The sequence below is a fragment of the Photinus pyralis genome, unplaced genomic scaffold (assembly GCF_008802855.1).
Source record: "Photinus pyralis isolate 1611_PpyrPB1 unplaced genomic scaffold, Ppyr1.3 Ppyr1.4_LG5, whole genome shotgun sequence".
Taxonomy (NCBI): Eukaryota; Metazoa; Arthropoda; class Insecta; order Coleoptera; family Lampyridae; genus Photinus; species Photinus pyralis.
In genome coordinates this window covers 33,313,353-33,332,452 of record NW_022170596.1, presented here as the reverse complement: position 1 = coordinate 33,332,452, position 19,100 = coordinate 33,313,353, and the positions used below count along the sequence as shown (strand labels likewise).

Genomic DNA, 19,100 nt, shown 5'->3' with positions numbered 1-19,100 from the left:
CTTATAATAGGCTTTTGCATTTGGATTTTGCAAGTACACCTTTTTTCTGCTTCTACAACAAGCCACTGAATGGACTTCTTCAACCGAAGTGATTTTATTTACAAAGACGGTGATTTTTATAAACAACACTTGACATTTCCATGGAATCACGAATAATCAGTCCACTTAGAAATGTATAACATCAATATGATTTCATTCTATTTCCCTTATTTTTAAATTGTTTTCAGTTATAATAAAAAATACTATACGCGTTTCTTAATATACTATTTTAATACGCAACAGAATGTTTTCAAAATATGCATGATGACGCTTAATCTCAAGGGAACAGATAAAATAATACGAATAAATTGAACTGCAATAACCTCTGATCACTTCGAGATTTAGTAATTTAATGTAAAAAAGAATTTTTGATAAACTGGTACTAGGCCGCGATTTTTTGGAATCGCATTTTTCGAAAACGAAATCTTTAATTTTTGTGCAAATCATTTATCATATGTATTTAAAATACTTATTTGGAGTTTCAAATGTTTACAAAAATTTAGGCTGTATCATTTGAACAAATATTGATTTTTACGTACGAGGAGTCGTTTTTATATTCCCGAACAAATGTTGATGTTATTATTAATTATGCTGTTTAAGGTTTACAGTCAGCCTTCTGCAGAAAAAATTCATCGATCGATTCACTACGTAACTTACTTGCGTTATCGGCGGTAAGGCAAACAATTAAACAAAATGAACACCCAAGGCTCACTTCTCGTCTCCTGCAGGACATAAGTAAATTCAGAAACTACTGTGTAACGAAGCGCCCAACTTAAAACACTTCTAGATACCGGGTGTTCAGCAAAGCTGTCGACTCGACAAATATGTATAAGGTTTGGTCATAACTTCGGATATGAAACCCTGTTATTGAACGTAATTGGGGATTGGTATTGGAGCTTTCAGACGGGACATCCTGTACAATGTTGTGATTTATTTTGTTTAGGACCTGAGGGACGGTTTATCAAGTCGACACAGAATTTTGGGATTTTATTTAATGGTCATTGTAATGTTTTATTTTTCTTCGTATAGTTGACGACGTAGTTTGGTTGTTCGTTCTTCGTCGGTCATTAACGACGAGGCGGGAAAATAGAGTAGGGGTACTAATCTCTTAAATAAGCGGAGGAAGTTAACGAAGGGGCTGTCCCTTTGATTTTCGAATACCTGCGTAACTCATCTCAAAAAGATTTTTTTTACGAATTTTGTCTCAAGTTAAGCTGATAGTTGTAGTCAGCCTGTATACTCAGAGTTATGTTCCAGCCGCCTTACAATTTTTATTTCGGAATTTTGTAATTGTGTTTTTTTTTATAATAAATATTTGTTTGTATGTGGTACCCGAATGGGATTTCTAATTAGCTTCAAAATTGATGTAGCGTTTCCGTTAGGGAATTTGATTGCGGCATTTAATTTTATTCTGTAAGTGTGCAAAGTCGTCCGGATTTCTCTTTGTGCCGGGGCCCAACTGCACCCTGAGTTTGGTGTTGAAAGTTAATACAATTCAGGATAATAGTAATTATGAGCTAGCTATAATAGGTAGGTGTGCACAGCATTAATTTTGGTGCCCAACGTGAGGCATTGCACTTATTTGAATAGTAATCGCGAGTCGGTTTATTAGCGATACCCGGGCGCGTTTATAATGCAATTGGTTGCAATAGCAGACGCGAGCCGCCAAAGTTGCCTTGGGGCCCTATCGGAAATACCCTCGAGATTAGATATCAATTGAAGCTTGTGGTTGGTGGAAATGCAGTGGTGTTATTTTTTATTGGTAATTCAATGACAAATTGGAAAAAACATGGCCGACATGGACCATTATGTCCTCACTGTCTTTATACAGTCACTGTACATTGTCCACATTTAAAGCGGCATCTTTTCAAGTGCCGTTTTGTACCATAGGGACACCATCGATTTTGGAAAACACTATAGTTAAGGTAACATAATTTTTTTTTGATTTGGATAAAGAATAAAGATCGAATCTCTTTCAGAGATTGTAGAAAATTGCAAAAATTCTTAAAGGAATCGATGTTGGTAAATTGGCAGAAAGGCGTACACCTGTATCACAATTAATAACTACCCGTGGAATCGTCTAGAAAGAATTTTGATTATTTTCATCCTTTTGGAAGTTTTATTTTAGATAAATGAGAATGTTCTTTAAATGATTTCAATTTTGGGTACCTAGCATTTTTTTTGCAAGAAATTGTCATTTTTTTTTGTTCGTGGAAGAAGGAAATGTGGCCACGATATACAATTTAAATTTTCAATACTCGTCATAAACGTAGAAAAATTTAAGAAACAGAGAAACTGGATCTATTTTGATTTTGGTCAATATTCGGTTGATGTATTGTTCCATCGTTCTTTGATTTTAAACGTGTTGTGTGATGCAGAATGGAATCAAAGAAAATCTTTTTTAAACACGTTTTTATTAGGTCCTATTGCGGCTATCGATTTCGACCTTATTGTCTTGAAACACGTTTCAAGACAATTATACACAACCTCACTTTTAGTATACTTAAAAACATCTTTCCTGATAACTAATACATACAACACCGTTAATAATATTACATGCCTCATCATTTCACCGTATTGACGCTCGGCCTGAAGATGACCTTATAAGGTCGAAATCGATAGCCGCAATAGGACCTAATAAAAACGTGTTTAAAAAAGATTTTCTTTGATTCCATTCTGCATTTGGTCAATATACTCAATCACTCAAACCAAAGCGCCAAGTTTTGATTTTCAGATTTAGAGAAAACAAGCTGTTACACGATGCACAAATATACAAAGTGTACGATCTAAGTTTCGAAGTTTAGAATCAGTTGAATATATGAGCAGATAATCAGAAGCAAATATATACTCGGTCTTTGAAGAAAATGGTTTGTTTGTACGTATAAGCTATGATCTGTCCAACTCATATTCCTCTTTCTACTCTAAAGGTTTTATGAGACCTCTACTCCTTCAGTTCTTTCCAGAAATACGAGTACATTTCTTGCACTGAGTTATTTAGCTAATCTACAATTATAACGGACCAAGTAGATAAATTATTACCTAGAAAACGGCTCAGAAATGATGAAAAAATAGGTCACGTCCCATTTTGGGAGAATGATGAAATTGTAACAGGTGGCTTCGTTGCCGTTTCAAAAATTTGATTTTGAATCTGTATTTTGTTAAACATATCGAAGTTTACACATATACCGCTTCAAAGCGCATGTGAGCAAAGTATGTCAGTCGATAGCAAGCCATAATAAAACCTATTAGGGAAAGCGAGCGGCGTTGCCACGATCTCTTCGGACCTAAAAGTGGCGTTCATTCCATTTGAGCCGGCTGAAAAAACCAAAACGCGGGTTTTCTATCGGTTGTTAGGGCACGCCAGTTTAGGCCATTGTGTTTAGAAAAAAACCTTCCACATCAACGCCGTTTAGCACACTGATTGAGAAGGCGTGGCCGAATAAACCTCTAGCGGCAGAATCGCGGACTACGAAAACTGCGCGCGCAGCAGCGTTATTCGGGAAACTTTTGGGTACCTGTGGTACTTTCAAAACACAATTTTTTTGCAAATATGAATACGTTTGTGGAGTTCTTATAAATCAGTAGAGGTAAGAGAAACATATGGAGTCAGTCAAGACCAGAGCTGTGGAAAGCGCTTTTGCAATGGGCTTCATTCCAAAGCCCTCAAACCCGTGTAAGAGGAATGGTGAATGGAAAGCTCAAATTCCTCTTAGCACGAAAAGGGCTTAAAATTCCAAAGCCCTTTAAAAAAGGCTTAAAGTTACAAAGCCTTAAGCTCAAAGCCCTTTGAAATTGAATTGAATTCCTTTTTAAAAATGAATTGAAATCCGTTAGGAAAAGGAATTGGGATTTGGAATTAAAAGAAATTGAAATCCTTGGCAAAGGAATGGAATTCCTTTGCAAAAGGAATTGAAATGTCTAATAAAATATGAATGATTATTTAACAAGTGTTTTTCGTTTTTATAAAATCTTTGAGTGAAGGGATAAAATATAATGAGAATACAGGACCCAGTAGCCGTAACGTAATAAATATAAATAGTTTCCACAAGTGCTGGTTTGGTTTGCTTGCTTGCTAGTAAATAATTGCATATAATTGTATTATAATTTAGTTAAGGCTCTAGATAGAGGTAGGTACTTACACTTTATCCCATTAGAGAACAACAACACCGCACGCACTAACAGTTCTACGTACTGCAAAGTGCAAGCTCACAAAAATTGGAAATAAAAAATGATATGGGAGTGGGAGGCATATAAGGAATTGAAGCCTTTTTAAAGAGGATTTCAAGCCTATTAAAAAGGAATTGAAGCTCTTTAAAGGGAATTGCATCCTTAAAATAGAGTTTTCAATGAAAAAGTGATTTCCATTCTTTTAAAAGGAATTTAAGCTCTTGGTCTGAAATCCAAAGCCCCAAGCTCACGCGAAAAGGCTTTAGACGTAAATTCCAAAGCCCTGTTTTTAGAAAAGGCTTGAAGCCTTGGAATTGCAAGCTCTTTTAGAGCTTGAGGCTTTCCAAGCCTTTTGTACCAATTCCTTTGCACAGCTCTGGTCAAGACCCTAATTTCAAGTTTCAAAATCCAATGCTAGAGATTTCAATTCAAGCTAGAACATGTTGTGGTCGTAAAGTAGATATTGAATTCGTCAAGACCGTAAATCCAAAATCGTCACGAAAAAATCCGTGACATGGATAGTTTGAAATTTCGTAGGAATTTTGTTTTGAACTGTTTACCGATTGACAATCACCTGTCAAAATAATAATAAACATAACCACTTGTCAAACTTCAAAATGACAAATTAACTGTGTCACAATTTTCCAATTGTCGCGTGGCAGAAAAAACATGATACAAAAATTAAAACCAAACGTAAGTTACCACTTCAATGTTTAGAAAAAGCATTAACCGATTATTGTTTACAGGTCTAAGAAAGCATCAAACTTCCGACACTTGTGAGTATAGGCGTTACGCTTGGTAAAGCATTCTCATTAAATTTTCGGTTTGTTTTAGACACGACTCTTAATGCAAAGTGAGAGGGTAAGTAAGTAGAAATAAAATATCAATTGCTTTAATGCACATTGCAATTTCCTCATCATAACGCCCAAACTTTAACTTGGTCGATAACTAGATCGCTGGTATCGCCCCAAGTCTTTTTCCATACATCCCTCGCCTTGTAAAAATTCAACGGTCCTTTGGGATCAAAATTTTCCCATGGTTTTGCACTGCCTTCGGAGTCCGGAAAGAGTTGGCCACCAACCCCAATTCCTAGCACCAAATACATCTAAAAGACCAAATTCACGTTCACCCTATGAAAATGTATGGCTACCTCTTTGTCGAACGGTGCTATTTTCGATCCCTGCTTCCACTTCTCCAGTACTTCTGGACTGTGCTCCAAGTCTGACAAGCTACCAAATCCGTCTTCAGGCGGTTCAACTACGCCGTAGACTTCATCGTCGACCGTGAAGGTGATCGAGTCTAAAATTGCAATTTAAGCCGTGACACGCTTGGAAGTCGATTACCGGCGGTCCAAACAATTTTGAAGTCGTGAAAATCGTGATTCCAATGCGTGGGCGAGGAAACGTTTTTAATTCCGTAATTCCTGCCGAAGTCCGACTGACTTAAAATCACGCCACCGGCCAGAGTTTTGCTCATGTTCGCGTTACCAGCCACGTGCGCTATTTTGATTAGGCCCGACTCGTAGCCTGCGCCATAGAATTCGCTTTTGGGCTTCAGGTACAACTCTAAAATCGAACGTTAGCTCACCGGTCTGTTAAGTTTCGAGGGGCGTACGTGGATATATCCAATCTCCTTTCGGGAGTCGAGCTCGAATTTCTACAATACCGTAGAGGAAAGAGAAATGTTTTTTTGTGGAGATCATGCTTGAGATTGTAGGTGGAACGATCATCCACGCTCTTGGTCTTTGCACGCAGTCTTCCGTTGCTGGCCGGCCCGTGCAGCTGGAAAGGTGTTAAAGAAATGTCATGGAGGAAGTTGGAGCTTACGTATCGCCTAGATTAAGTTCGCGGTCTCCAGTGACGAAACCATTGCCGTACTTGTCGTCGGTAAGCGTTGGTCGAATGTGGAGCTTGTTCTTATTTAGGTACAAATTTTCGGCGTTCCCTTGGTAAATAGTGAATTCATAGTCCTGAAAAAAAAGCGACTAGTGGGGATAGTGTTAGTGGCCAAATTTACCGGTTCGCCTGCAAATCGATTTTCGGTGAACCACTTGCCAGCCAATTTTGAAAAACCATCCTGAAAGATCAATTTACCGCGACAACTTCTTTTTCCGTTCACAAATGTCGGTGTATATCCACAAGCAGCTGCGGGTCCCGTAGGTTTCTTGCTTGTCACCGACGCTTGGGTTAACGGTGCGGGGGTTGTGGTTGTGGTGGTAGTTGAGGTTGTGGTGGTAGTTGCAGTTGTCGATTTTCTCTTATCGGTCAAACCGAGTAGTCCTAAAAATGTGGTTAAATCAATTCTTCTGTGCCGCGTAATACCTGGAAGTGAAATTTGCACGCCGTCTGGTTTTAAAAGTCCCAATAATCCTCCTTCTAATTGCGCGTCAATTACCCGAAAGCAAAATAACACTAAAAGTAACCTAAAACTGACCATTTTTAGTGCAGACGCACGAATCGTAAACGTATAAATGGTACGAAACGATTTGGTTAAGGTGTACTATCATCGAATAACCAGTTTTTGATTACGAATCATGCCGGGTAACTGTCCTCAAGCGGATGGGTACTAATGATAAAAAGAACATGTTTCCACATACGTACCTAAACGGAAAAGATGCGACTCTTTAACCTTGAAGTTTGCAATTATTAACTTCGTAAACACATCAGTGCCAAATCATGGAACACCGCTATCCAACGGATCATAAAATTCCAATTATTGTTTGTAAATTATTCAAGTTATGTAAACGATCAAGGAAATTTGGAGAATGTAGTTTTTACAATTCTCTTAGAATTGTGGCTTTTCAAGGGTGTTCTTTAAAAATACTGCAGCACCCAATTTCTTTTATAGCAACAATTGCAATGTATCTTAAATGCGATGAATTGTATGTACAAGGGTGCCGCTGAGACCTTGTGGTGGACCAGTTTTAAGATTACATAAAAATATGTTGTTTATTCTTCATTGGCGTTCACAGAGGTAAAACAATGTGAGAATCTGATACAAATGCCCAATTTAAAACAATAACTCATGATTGTTGAAAATTCCGTTTCAACAATCATCCGATACTTATCGAAAGATCGATAACTGTCGCTATATCGATAAGTATCGGTATATCGATTGTTCTCGTTATGGCGATAGTTTTTAATATATAGGTATCGATATAATATCGATAAGTTGGGAGTGTGTAGCTCAATAGGTTGGATCTCAACAATAACATAATTTTATCGTACCAATAGTTATCGACATATCGAATATCAATACTTAGTTATCGACATATTGATATATAAATAGTTATCGACATATCGATATATCAATAGTTATCGACATATCGATATATCAATGGTTATCGACATATCGACATATCAATAGATATCGACATATTGATAGGTATCGATACATCGATACTTATCGATTAGTATCGATATATCGATAGTTATCGATCTATCGATATATCGATTTTTTTAGTTCTGCCTATTGTTATTCGATAACTATCGATACCTATCGATATATCGAAAAAAATTCCCATGCCTAGTTGAGGTCATGGAAATAGATATTTATTTGGAATTTTCACCCAAGGGTCCTTTACACAGTTTAGACGACACCTGTACTGCTAGAAAGGGTGACCAAGGGCGAGCTCATTTACTGTTAGACAAAGAGACAACGATAACAAATTTTGTGCACCTTTCTCAAGGTCAAAAGTAGCGTATCAACGTATATCGTACCTCTGTTGAGCAGTCCTAGGTACTTTTCAGTAATTTTTGAAATTGTTGACAACTCAACAAACAAAAATTTATTAATAAACGCGTGCCATCAATTTTATAATGATATTGGTGAGAAAAAATAATAGGGCGCTAGCACATTGACAGACGTTTCTCGTTGTCTTGGTAGCATATATAATAATGTTCCAAAAGTTTGATCTGTCAATATGAAATATAATATCAAATGTATTAATTAAATACATTAGTGGCAGATATAGGGAATGCAATCCCGCAGCAAAATCTCAATCCCGGTATTTGCGGGAACGTTATATGTTAATCTCGCGGGATCCCGCAAAATTTTTAATAAATTGGCAAATAAGCAATTTTGTGTGGTTAACTTCTGTATTAAAATAAATCGCTAATCATCACAATATTGAACACAAAAGAACCTTCAGCCTAACTTAGAACTCAAAAAAACCTCACCTGTACAGTACAAAAAGGTGAACTTCTAAAGTGCCTCAAAAATCATAGTACATTTAAGTTTAACAATTATTTTAACAATAACTTCTCCGTTATGCGTTTTATTAATAAAGTAAACAGAGTCGTCCCCTTGGTCGACAAATTCCTCAGTCCCGCAAATTCCGCGGGATCCCGCCCCATTTATGTGCGGGATTAATCCCGGAACAATGCTCGGGATCCCGCGATCCTGGTATTGCATACCCTACTAATGCATATTCCGATGCGAGATTTTGAAAAAAATGAATCGCTTTTAGTCCGAGCCCAGTTGGATTAGTAGGAAAGTATACCTTGAACGCCCGGACGATTCTAATAATTTTCAGAGGATTCGCCATAAAAAGTTATACTAGAATCGACAACGGTGCCGGCGAAAATCCTGCCGAAAGCTATTAAAAAAAAATTAAATTCGCCCCTTATTTTTGGAAAATGTACTTTATTGTCCCGGACGTTCAGGAAGAGTACTAAAGGGTGCATACGGATGAGTTTTATCGGAAAAAGTCACGGTGCCGGAGCGCAACTTGCCGCAACCCTTGACACCGCGACTACAAATGGGGTGGTAAATCGTAGGTACTACACTACTTTCTCCCCGGACCAAAATGACCTATATGAAAAATGTAGCTTGCGATTATACGAATATAAAGCACCAACGGTGCCGACTCTCAGGATGCCGGAAGTCCTCGGCACCGTCGATGGAATCCTATTGGCACTGCGCCAATAAAAGAGGCGGTAAATTGTAATAATCCAGCTTGTATTCCCGGACCAAAAAGTCCTTAATGAAAAATGTCCGATCACTTCTGTGACTGCGAGAAAAACGACTTAAGTCCATTTTCTCAAACTTGTGACGATACAGACTTGAATGAACACAAATAGGCTTATGCCCTTATTTCGGTCACTTAGAGAATCATTCTTTTATAGGTTGCACCACTTTTTTGTTCAAAAAAACCAAAAAAAGAACCGACAAAATCGTTTTTAATTCATATACCTACGTTAATTTTTTGAAAAGTAAAACAATTGACTTCTGTGGTTATGCCTGAAAGCAACCCAAAAAAAGTAGAAATGATCGAAGTTGACTCGAAATGATTCTTGCTTTTTTGAAATCATTTTACTGCAATTCAATCAGAATTAAACTCATAACTGTTCCGAGAGTCATCTAAATCATTTTCTTCCACATCGGTGTCTAGTTCCGAGTTTCAGGACGGTTGATTTTCAAAATATCATCGACGCTCAAAGGAGTAGGATCGCCCTCGATCGAGCGTGATACGTTGTTTTTCTGCCGCATTTTTCCACATAGTAGTAATAAAAATCGTTCGGAGAATCTTTTGTTTTAATGATTTGACAAGGTCATTTTGATCCGGGAGAAAAAGGTAGTTTAATATGATTTAACATGTAGTCGCGGTGCCAAGGGTTGCGGCAAGTTGCGCCCCGGCACCGTGACTTTTCCCGATAAAACTTATCCATATGCACCCTTTAGTACTCTTCCCGAACGTCCGGGACAATCAAGTACTTTTTCCAAAAATAAAGGGCGAATTTAATTTTTTTTTAATAGCTTTCGGCAGGATTTTCGCCGACACCGTTGTCGATTCTCATACAACTTTTTATGGCGAATCCTATGAAAATTATTAGAATCGTCCGGGTGTTCAAGGTATACTTTCCTACTGGGCTCTTGGACTATTCGTAGATAATTCAAAAAAGTGAAAATCGGCATTTTTAAAAAGTTCAAATATTTTAGTAACAAAAAGAAGTTTCAAATAAAAGTAGCAAGATTGGATGGGATAAATTCAATGAACGTAGAAAAAAATTATTTAAAATGACGGTTTCCGAGATATTGACATCAATTTCCTTATTTTAAATGGATCCCATATTGGATTTTTACGTCAATCGATAGAAAGAAAAATTACAAAACCAGTGATACTAAAGACTTAGTATTTCATTTGGGAATCAACCTTACATTTTTGCCTCGAAGTTTACAATGCATTTCTTATGGCAATAATTCAATACGGTAATAAATCAGATGCTAGTTGTGAAAAAAAAGTATTTCGCGCAATTTAATGAATAATCAGTTGTAGAAAAAATGTACATACATTAAATAAATTAAAGCGATGGGGTATACAAGAGGGAATTTTTTTTAAATATTGATTTATGAAAAAAATTTATTCTTCATAGTTTTTGCTTGCTTTGAAAGTACCAATAACGTTTCGATTGTTTGTGGTTTGATAGCAATACGCTATCTTGATTATAATGTGATATGATGTAATAACTTTCAATAAAAAGAATTAATTTTATTATTTTTCCAGATTTCTATAAATAAATTTTAGATTATCGAAACCTTATTGGTACTTTCAAAGCAAGCAAAAAATATCATGAAGAATAAATTTTTTTCATAAATCAATATTTAACAAAAAAATTCCCTCTTGTATACCCCATCGCTTTACACCCTGTATAACACTAGCGCGAAGGTATTTCGCACATTTGACTGGTATTTTAACTCAGCTTAGCAGAAGTTGATCCATTAAAGGCCACGAATTAATTTGTTAAAGGCTTTTCGGATCTTGAGTTTTGGAGAACAATTTGATGTAGGTATACATATATGCATATAGCTGTAGGATGAGGACAGTAAAAGCCTTTCGTAACTGTAAATCACCTGTATTACTTTCTAAAGACTCATACAATAGCAAAGCATATCACACTAGGCATTCCTTTGGGATTTAGGGTACCTATTCATCTTCTACAAAAAATCCGTCATCAAATGCCACTAGCCTAAGTGGCACTACAACGCCCAAACTTTCACATAATCCACCTCCAACACGCTATTGTCGCCCCAAGTCTGCTTCCAGGTGGTCTGATTCCTGTAAAAATACAAGGGAGCCTTGGGATCACCATTCTCCCACGGTTTATCGGCCATTGAATCTGGAAACGCCATTCCGGCCGCTCCAACTCCCAGCACTACGTACATCTAAAGAGAATACGTCACAAATTAACAGTTATCGCAGATTAATCTTTCACCTCCTGATCAAAAGGCGCAAGTACCGTTCCCTTTCTCCACCGATCAGCAACGGCGGGATCTACCTGTATTATGTTGTGATCGATTGCAAAACCGCCGGCTGGTGGGTATACTGTGCCAAACGCCACTCCGTCCACTTTTACGACAATACTGTCTGGAAGGCTACTTTGAGTGGAACAAAGTAAACAATGAAAGGCATACCGGGCCTCCACTCGACTCGATACACGTGATAAGCATCGGTCCAATGGGAGTAAGAGAAAATCTTTTTCAACGCGTAGTTTCGGGCGGCATCCGAGTCTCCTAAAACGCCACCAGCGTACAACTCATTGTCTAACTCTTGGTTTCCGTATGCCAACGCGATGCGTATACGACCCGAATCGTATCCAGGACCGTAAGCGTCACTTTTTGGTACTAGGCTGATTTCTAAAACAAGGTGAATGTGGCCAAGTTGTGATCGAATGCCAACGTACCTGGATACAACCAGTCGCCCTTTGGCAACTTGGCTTTAACCTCGATAGCCCCGTAGACAAAGCTAAAACTCTCCACTGTTGATATCTGCGCCGAAGTCACAGGAGAAAGTATGTGCCATCCCTTGGGCGTTTGAATACACTCCGGCGATTGCAGGAGCCCTGTGCACCTGAAAGTGTTTAATAAATTGACGTCTTTGAAACTCAACTCACCGAGTATTTAAGTCCAATTCGCGGTTGATCGAATCCCTGCCGTATACATCTTCAGTCAGTTGGGGTCGTATGTGTAAGGCTTCACCTTCGGTGTACAGTACTTTGGAATCATCGTCGTAGATTACAAATTCAAAATCCTGAAGTGAACTGTTAAAGGCAAACGTAAGAGTTAGTATCAGTGTAGCTTACTGGAACTTGAGGAAACTTGACTTCTGGCTTCCACTTCGTCTTGTCTAACCTCGAGAAGGTCTCATGGAAAATGAGCATTCCTTTGCAAGCAGTTTTTCCGTTTAGCTTTGTTTCGCCGCGCACGCAAAGTGGACGAGTAGTCGTCGTGGAAGTGGTGGTCGTCGTAGTTGATGAGACGGAGCCGTCACCTGCAATTAGTTCTGCGAACATTTGTTTAACTAGCTCAGCTTTACAAAACTCACCACTGACCGTAAACGGCTCTCCGTCCTTTTCGTAACCACTTCCATCGTAACGCACATGAATCCAATAATAAAGTTTATCGCCTGGTTTTAGACGAGCATTTTTAGCGAAAAAGGTCCACCGTCCGTTTTCGGCGCCGCGAATGTCCTCCGAAAAAATGCCTGCTTCGCGTCCATTCATCGGACTGTTAATTTTCCCATGAAACGCAAATAGCTGGATTCCATCTTCGTCTACAAGAGCCATATGTGTTCAAAGCGACAAAAATGTTTAATAAACCTGGTATTGAAACTCTCAGTCCTTTTGGACTTAATGGTTCGATTAACACATCGGGAAATTCGTAATATTGACCACTGACACTAAATATACCATAAAAACACAAAACTTTTGTTAGTGGGTGCATTTTGTGCTAGTTATTCTGCACTTGCAGCACGCAAATATTTAAGAAATATTATTTTATGATGTCTTGGTGTGTGGACACTGTCGACAGAGATCAGGTTTCATAGTTAAGATTGCAGTGACCTCTAAATTTTAAGTGGGAATTCTGTGACGTATACCTACGATAATTAAAACTATATCATTAAAAATACTACGAAGTTTTGTTTTTCACTAATTTCTAAGTGTATGAGTTGGATTTTTCATTTTGTTTTGCCCATTAAACAAAACGCAAGATTTAGGTATAGGTAATAATTACTTCGGGTTTCTAACTGCCCCCTACCCCGCCGTCTTCTCATTCAGAAATTAGAATTAAAACCGTGTCTTTATACTTTCCATATACCTACCTATATCCAAAACCTTCAAAAATAATTAATTTAAGGGTATAAGCAGAGAAAACAGGGCGAAAAGGGGCAGACCACAGGAAGCCAAAGATAATGAGACTTAATTTAATTATTTGTTATTAATTTTAATGTTTGTATTCATTTCGAGGTCACCTAATTAACTGTGATTGACATGAAAGGCTTTGTAGGAATGTCAAAACTCGCGTGGGTTGATATAATATCATCCATACAGAAATTAATAACGATAATCCGGCAGTTAGTTTTCCAAGATACCAAAACAATGTGGGCTCAAAAGAGGTTTAAAATAAGAGGTGGGGAGGAGGGGGGGGGGGATCAATAGAAAATAAATACTCGCGTTTAAACCTGCTTCAAAATTAATTTATTTTTGAAACTGAATGAGAGTCCCAACAGTCTCAAATAACGGGCTACACACTGGTTTGTAAGACATGTTGCACTTGAAACCAACCAGGGTTATCAAATCAGGACTTAAACACTGCGTGCGATACATGTTCACAACATCAACTCTGTTTCAGTACGAGACACCGACTGTGCGCATGCGTATAACTCCTTATTCAGCCTGTCCGTCAAAAATCTGCTACTAGTTCAAAAGTTACAGCCCTTTGAATTTTCTTTCGAAATTGGTTTCTAGTCTATAACTTTTGCTTGAGAAGTCTGATCGAAAAAGTACGAATTGTTTTGGATTCTACGCACCAAAATTAATAAGAAAAAGTGTTTTCCCGAGAAATTTTGGTGCAGTCGATTTTTGGTAAAAAAGGAAGGTTTATACACTGCCTTTTTTTGAGCCCCGAAAAAAAAATTGTCTCAGATCGATCCGGAAAAAAATTTTCTTATAGAATGTGGCCTGTAGAATCCATAATTTCAAACAGTTCCAAGATTGGGCTGCTAGTTCAAAAGTTACAGCCCTTTGAATTTTCTTTTGAAATTGGTTTCTAGTCTATAACTTTTGATTGAGAAGTCTGATCGAAAAAGTACGAATTGTTTTGGATTCTACGCACCAACATTAATAAGAAAGTGTTTTCCCGAGAAATTTTGGTGCAGTCACTTTTTGGAAAAAAGGAAGGTTATACACTGCCTTTTTTTTGCCACGAAAAAAAAATTGTCTCAGATCGTCCCGGAAAAAAATTTTTCTTATAGAACGTGGCCTGTAGCATCCATAATTTCAAACAGTTCCAAGATTGGGCTACTAGTTCAAAAGTTACATCCCTTTGAATTTTCTTTCGAAATCGGTTTCTAGTCTATAACTTTTGATTGAGAAGTCTGATCGAAAAAGTACGAATTGTTTTGGATTCTACGCACCAACATTAATAAGAAAAAGTGTTTTCCCGAGAAATTTTGGTGCAGTAGATTTTTGGAAAAAAGGAAGGTTCACTGCCTTTTTTTTGCCACGAACAAAAAATTGTCTCAGATCGTCCCGGAAAAAAATTTTTCTTATAGAACGTGGCCTGTAGCGTCCATAATTTCAAACAGTTCCAAGATTGGGCTACTAGTTCAAAAGTTACAGCCCTTTGAATTTTCTTTCGAAATCGGTTTCTAGTCTATAACTTTTGATTGAGAAGTCTGATCGAAAAAGTACGAATTGTTTTGGATTCTACGCACCAACATTAATAAGAAAAAGTGTTTTCCCGAGAAATTTTGGTGTAGTCGATTTTTGGTAAAAAAGGAAGGTTATACACTGCTTTTTTTTGAGCCCCGAAAAAAAAATTGTCTCAGATCGACCCGGAAAAAAATTTTCTTATAGAATGTGGCCTGTAGAATCCATAATTTCAAACAGTTTCAAGATTGGGCTACTTGTTCAAAAGTTACAGCCCTTTGAATTTTTTTTCGAAATCGGTTTCTAGTCATAACTTTTGATTGAGAAGTCTGATCGAAAAAGTACGAATTGTTTTGGATTCTACGCACCAACATTAATAAGAAAAAGTGTTTTCCCGAGAAATTTTGGTGCAGTAGATTTTTGGAAAAAAGGAAGGTTCACTGCCTTTTTTTTGCCACGAACAAAAAATTGTCTCAGATCGTCCCGGAAAAACACCTTCCTTTGAAAGTGAGAGTATTTATTTTGTACAAAAATCAAATTCCGCCGAATAGCCTAAGTGAATTGTTAATCAACCATATAGTTCACATTCCGCACTACAACGCCCAAACTTTCACATAATCCACCTCCAATACGCTACTATCGCCCCAGGTCTGCTTCCAGGTGCTCTGATTTCTGTAAAACTGCAGGGGAGCCTTGGGATGATCGCTTTCCCACGGTTTATTGGTCATCGACTCCGGAAACCCCAATCCGCCCACTCCAACTCCCAGCACTATGTACATCTATAAAGGATATGGCACAAATTAACAGTTATCGTAGACTAATCTTTCACCTCTTGATCGAACGGCGCAAGTACTGTTCCCTTCCTCCACCGATCAGCGACGGCGGGATCTACCTGTATTATGGTGTGATCGATTGCAAAACCGCCGGCTGGTGGGTATACTGTTCCAAACACAACTCCGTCCACTTTTACGACAATACTGTCTGGAAGGCTACTTTTAGTGGAGCAGGGTAAACAATGAAAGGCATACCGGGCTTCCACTCGATTCGATACACGTGGTAAGCATCCGTCCAGTGGGTGTAAGAGAAAATCTTCTTCAACCCGTAGTTTCGCGCGGCATCTGAGTGTCCCAAAACACCTCCAGCGTACAAATCATTGTCTAACTCTTGGTTTCCGTATGCCAACGCGATCCGTATACGACCCGACTCGTATCCCGGACCGTAAGCTTCACTTTTTGGTACTAGGCTGATTTCTAAAAGTAGAATGTGTCCAAGTTCTGATCGAAGGCCAACGTACCCGGATACAACCAGTCGCCCTTTGGCATCTTGGCTTTAACCTCGATAGCACCGTAGATAAAGCTAAAACTCTCCACTGTTGATATTTGCGCCGCGGTAACAGAAGGAACTATGTGCCATGCCCTGGGCTTTCGAATACACTCCGGCGATTGCACTAGCCCTGTGCACCTGAAAGTGTTTAATAAATTCACGACTTTGAAACTCAACTCACCGAGTATTTAAGTCCAATTCGCGGTTGATCGAATCGCTGCCGTATACATCTTCAGTCAGTTGGGGTCGTATGTGCAAGGTTTCACCTTCGGTGTACAGTACTTTGGGATCATCGTCGTAGATTACAAATTCAAAATCCTGAAATGAACTGTTAGAGGCAAACGTAAGGGTGTGTATCAGTCTAGCTTACTGGAACTTGAGGAAACTTGACTTCTGGCTTCCACTTCGTCTTGTCTAACCTCGAAAAGGTCTCATGGAAAATGAGCATTCCTTTGCAAGCAGTTTTTCCGTTTAACTTTGTTTGGCCGAGCTCGCAAAGTGGAGGTGTACTCGTCGTAGTTGACCCGTCACGTGGAATTAGCTCTGCGAACATTTATTCCAATAACGTACAATTTTTATCTTTAAATATCTTCCCAATTTTTTATTGATGAGGTTAAAAATGCACTAATCTAAAATAGTTATTTATATAACAAGAGCGCGAAGTTCAATTTCGCGCATTGAGACTGAAGGTATTTTGACGAGGCGAAGCCGAGTTAAAATATCAGTCAAATGCGCGAAATAACTTCGCGCTAGCGTTATATACAATATTTTTTCTACAACTGAACTGATTGTTAATTAAATTGCTGTTTAAGTTCAACTTTGTCCCGTGCGCGAAATACTTTTTTTCACTGTTGACGATTTCGCGCACGTTGTCAAGAGCAACCTTACTTATTAATTAACCGATTAAAAATCTAGTACTTCGCGTTTCGAAATCCGTCAGAAAATGACAGGTTTTTTTGACAGTTGTAGAAAAAAATTTTTATTGCCAATTTCGCTCCCCCCGGTAGAGGGCGCCCATCTCGCCACCGCCTAAATACGGCCCTTTACCAAAACTCACCAGTGACAGTAAACGGCTCTCCGTCCTTTTCGTAACCAATTCCATCGTAAAGCACATGAATCCAATAATAAAGTTTATCGCCTGGTTTTAGACGAGCATTTGTGAAAAAGGTCCACCTTCCATTTTCGGCGAAGCGAATGTCCTCAGAAAAAATGCCTGCTTCGCGTCCTTTCATCGGGCTGTTAATTTTCCCGTGGAACGCAAATAGCTGGATTCCATCTTCGTCTACAAGCGCCATATGAGTTCAAAGCTGAACAAACAAATTTATTGAACCTGGTATTGAAACTCTCAGTCCTTTTGGACCTAATGGTTCGATTAACACATCGGAAAATTCGTAGTATTGACCACTGACACTAAATATACCATAAAAACACAATAATGTAATTAGTAGGTACATTTTGTGCTAGTCTGCACTCAAATATTTAAGAAATAAAGATTGCAGTGACATCTGACTTGTATTTATGTGAGAATTCTGTGACGTATACTCTCGATAATTAAAACGTTAATAAGTGTTCTTATCTATGAGCTGTTTTTTTTTCATTTTGTTTGACCCCATCTTCTCATTTAGAAAATTAAAATCGGGCCCGTAGAGCTCCATTATAATTAGATCCACATATATGGTAAAATTAAAACCCCAAAAGTAATTAATTAAGGGTATGAAAATAGAAAAATATGGAGAAAAAGGGCAGACCACCGGCAGCCAAAGATGATTAGACTAAATTTAATTATTATTAATTATAGTATTTATTATTATAATAGTTATTAATTTGAATGTTATCATTCATTTCGAAGTCACCTATAATTAATTCGGAATGAATCAATTCATAAATAACTCATTTTTACAACCTGCACGTTATAGTAAGGGAGGTATTGCATTGGGATAAAAGATAACCCCCCCCCCAGTTTTTTACGGAAATACACGTTTTGAAGCACCAGTAATCCGAATCAAACAAAATCTCGATGACGTCGGTCTGTCAGTCCGTCTGTACTCTCATTTACGGCTAAACGGCTGAACCAAATTTGGTACACATATTCTTAAATATAAAAGAAAGGGCTGAAAAGCTTTTGGGCAGAACGCGATGCGCAGATTAGGTATTAATTAATTATATTAAAATTCAAAACGATAGCAAAATTGGCGAAGTCTTTATAATAAACCCAAGTTCTTTATCCATATTGATTATCCAACATTCAAAATGAGAGAACTTGAGAATAACAATTTTATCATCTTTGCAATAACTATAAATATATAAATATAAATAAACTTTTCCGCTTTGGAAAACCCTAAGTGGTGTCAATGTATGGTTGTCCTCAAGCATTCTTGGATAAAAGGTATTGCGAAATCTCAACGACCAGAAGAATTTGTTTAGATAATGTATCCGGGGGTACCTTAACACGGACCTGAAGGAGTCAAGATAGTTTTTTCTGTTTGATTAAATTACAGGATCAATAGTTTAAGAGGTAATGGATTTTTCCTGAAACTACTTTAGAAACAACTACTTTCGTCTCTAGAAAGGGCGAAGAAAATACAATTTTCCTCACTAGGAGGAAAGTAAAAAACAATTGCTACGTTAATCTTAATAATGACATTTAAAATTGAAAGATACTCGTATCTAGATTGCTAAGTGGCAAACTTCACTAATGCATAAGATAATTTTTTATATTTTGATTGTAGTTTCAGTAAAATTATGTGTAAAACTTGAGAAGAAAGTGTTTTTCAACTCTCGTTCAATTGACACACTCGCTACGCTCATGTGTCAAACTTTGAACACTAATTAAAAAACTCCACTTTCTTCTCTAGTTGTACAAATAACTATTGTATCAATATTCTTGAGTACGGTGGTAAACTTATTCTACAGGTAAAACCC

At 37.8% G+C, this 19,100-nt stretch overlaps 3 protein-coding genes and 1 long non-coding RNA gene across 6 annotated transcripts; 1 reads left to right on the top strand and 3 right to left on the bottom strand.

Annotated features, from left to right (window-relative positions):
- The first annotated feature begins 4,799 nt into the window (after nt 1–4,799).
- Nucleotides 4,800–5,076, top strand: LOC116171390. Its single transcript, XR_004145440.1, has 3 exons — nt 4,800–4,899; nt 4,953–4,982; nt 5,041–5,076. It is a non-coding gene; the product is annotated as an uncharacterized LOC116171390 (long non-coding RNA).
- A 6-nt stretch (nt 5,077–5,082) lies between these two features.
- LOC116171389 (beta-1,3-glucan-binding protein-like) lies at nt 5,083–6,781 on the bottom strand. Its single transcript, XM_031488203.1, has 7 exons — nt 6,528–6,781; nt 6,223–6,485; nt 6,033–6,175; nt 5,821–5,987; nt 5,550–5,771; nt 5,357–5,505; nt 5,083–5,311 (listed from the first exon to the last, which is right to left on the bottom strand). Exons 1-7 carry the CDS (start codon nt 6,640–6,642, stop codon nt 5,123–5,125), a joined length of 1,248 nt encoding a protein of 415 aa, XP_031344063.1. The 5' UTR covers nt 6,643–6,781; the 3' UTR covers nt 5,083–5,122.
- A 4,263-nt stretch (nt 6,782–11,044) lies between these two features.
- Nucleotides 11,045–13,034, bottom strand: LOC116171388 (beta-1,3-glucan-binding protein-like). Of its 2 annotated transcripts, none has more exons than XM_031488202.1 (8): nt 12,804–13,034; nt 12,530–12,757; nt 12,288–12,475; nt 12,099–12,235; nt 11,889–12,055; nt 11,620–11,841; nt 11,421–11,572; nt 11,045–11,370 (listed from the first exon to the last, which is right to left on the bottom strand). In XM_031488202.1, the coding sequence occupies exons 1-8, from the start codon at nt 12,925–12,927 to the stop codon at nt 11,185–11,187; spliced, it is 1,404 nt and encodes a 467-aa protein (XP_031344062.1). In that variant the 5' UTR covers nt 12,928–13,034; the 3' UTR covers nt 11,045–11,184. The 2 variants fall into 2 exon arrangements, with proteins under 2 accessions (XP_031344062.1, XP_031344061.1); XM_031488201.1 differs by having other exon boundaries at nt 12,288–12,487; nt 12,804–13,032.
- A 2,267-nt stretch (nt 13,035–15,301) lies between these two features.
- On the bottom strand, nt 15,302–17,662 carry LOC116172644 (beta-1,3-glucan-binding protein-like). 2 transcript variants are annotated; one of them, XM_031489890.1, is made up of 8 exons: nt 17,509–17,662; nt 17,236–17,460; nt 16,549–16,721; nt 16,360–16,496; nt 16,150–16,316; nt 15,884–16,105; nt 15,685–15,836; nt 15,302–15,634 (listed from the first exon to the last, which is right to left on the bottom strand). In XM_031489890.1, the coding sequence occupies exons 1-8, from the start codon at nt 17,630–17,632 to the stop codon at nt 15,449–15,451; spliced, it is 1,386 nt and encodes a 461-aa protein (XP_031345750.1). In that variant the 5' UTR covers nt 17,633–17,662; the 3' UTR covers nt 15,302–15,448. The 2 variants fall into 2 exon arrangements, with proteins under 2 accessions (XP_031345750.1, XP_031345751.1); XM_031489891.1 differs by having other exon boundaries at nt 15,884–15,962; nt 16,178–16,316.
- Between the last annotated feature and the right edge of the window lie 1,438 nt (nt 17,663–19,100).

What these genes read in the sequence shown, in the direction of transcription:
- LOC116171389 (XM_031488203.1), bottom strand. Translation starts at nt 6,642, where the DNA reads ATGGTCAGTTTTAGGTTACTTTTAGTGTTATTTTGCTTTCGGGTAATT. An exon ending in GAACTTAATCTAGGCGATAC is followed by an intron (nt 5,988 to 6,032) that starts GTAAGCTCCAAC and finishes ACACCTTTCCAG; the next exon opens with CTGCACGGGCCGGCCAGCAA. An exon ending in AGGAGATTGGATATATCCAC is followed by an intron (nt 5,772 to 5,820) that starts GTACGCCCCTCG and finishes GTTCGATTTTAG; the next exon opens with AGTTGTACCTGAAGCCCAAA.
- LOC116171388 (XM_031488201.1), bottom strand. Translation starts at nt 12,927, where the DNA reads ATGCACCCACTAACAAAAGTTTTGTGTTTTTATGGTATATTTAGTGTC. An exon ending in GGGCGACTGGTTGTATCCAG is followed by an intron (nt 11,842 to 11,888) that starts GTACGTTGGCAT and finishes ACCTTGTTTTAG; the next exon opens with AAATCAGCCTAGTACCAAAA. An exon ending in TTGCGCCTTTTGATCAGGAG is followed by an intron (nt 11,371 to 11,420) that starts GTGAAAGATTAA and finishes TATTCTCTTTAG; the next exon opens with ATGTACGTAGTGCTGGGAGT.
- LOC116172644 (XM_031489890.1), bottom strand. Translation starts at nt 17,632, where the DNA reads ATGTACCTACTAATTACATTATTGTGTTTTTATGGTATATTTAGTGTC. An exon ending in TCAAGTTTCCTCAAGTTCCA is followed by an intron (nt 16,497 to 16,548) that starts GTAAGCTAGACT and finishes AGTTCATTTCAG; the next exon opens with GATTTTGAATTTGTAATCTA. An exon ending in TCGAATCGAGTGGAAGCCCG is followed by an intron (nt 15,837 to 15,883) that starts GTATGCCTTTCA and finishes GTAGCCTTCCAG; the next exon opens with ACAGTATTGTCGTAAAAGTG.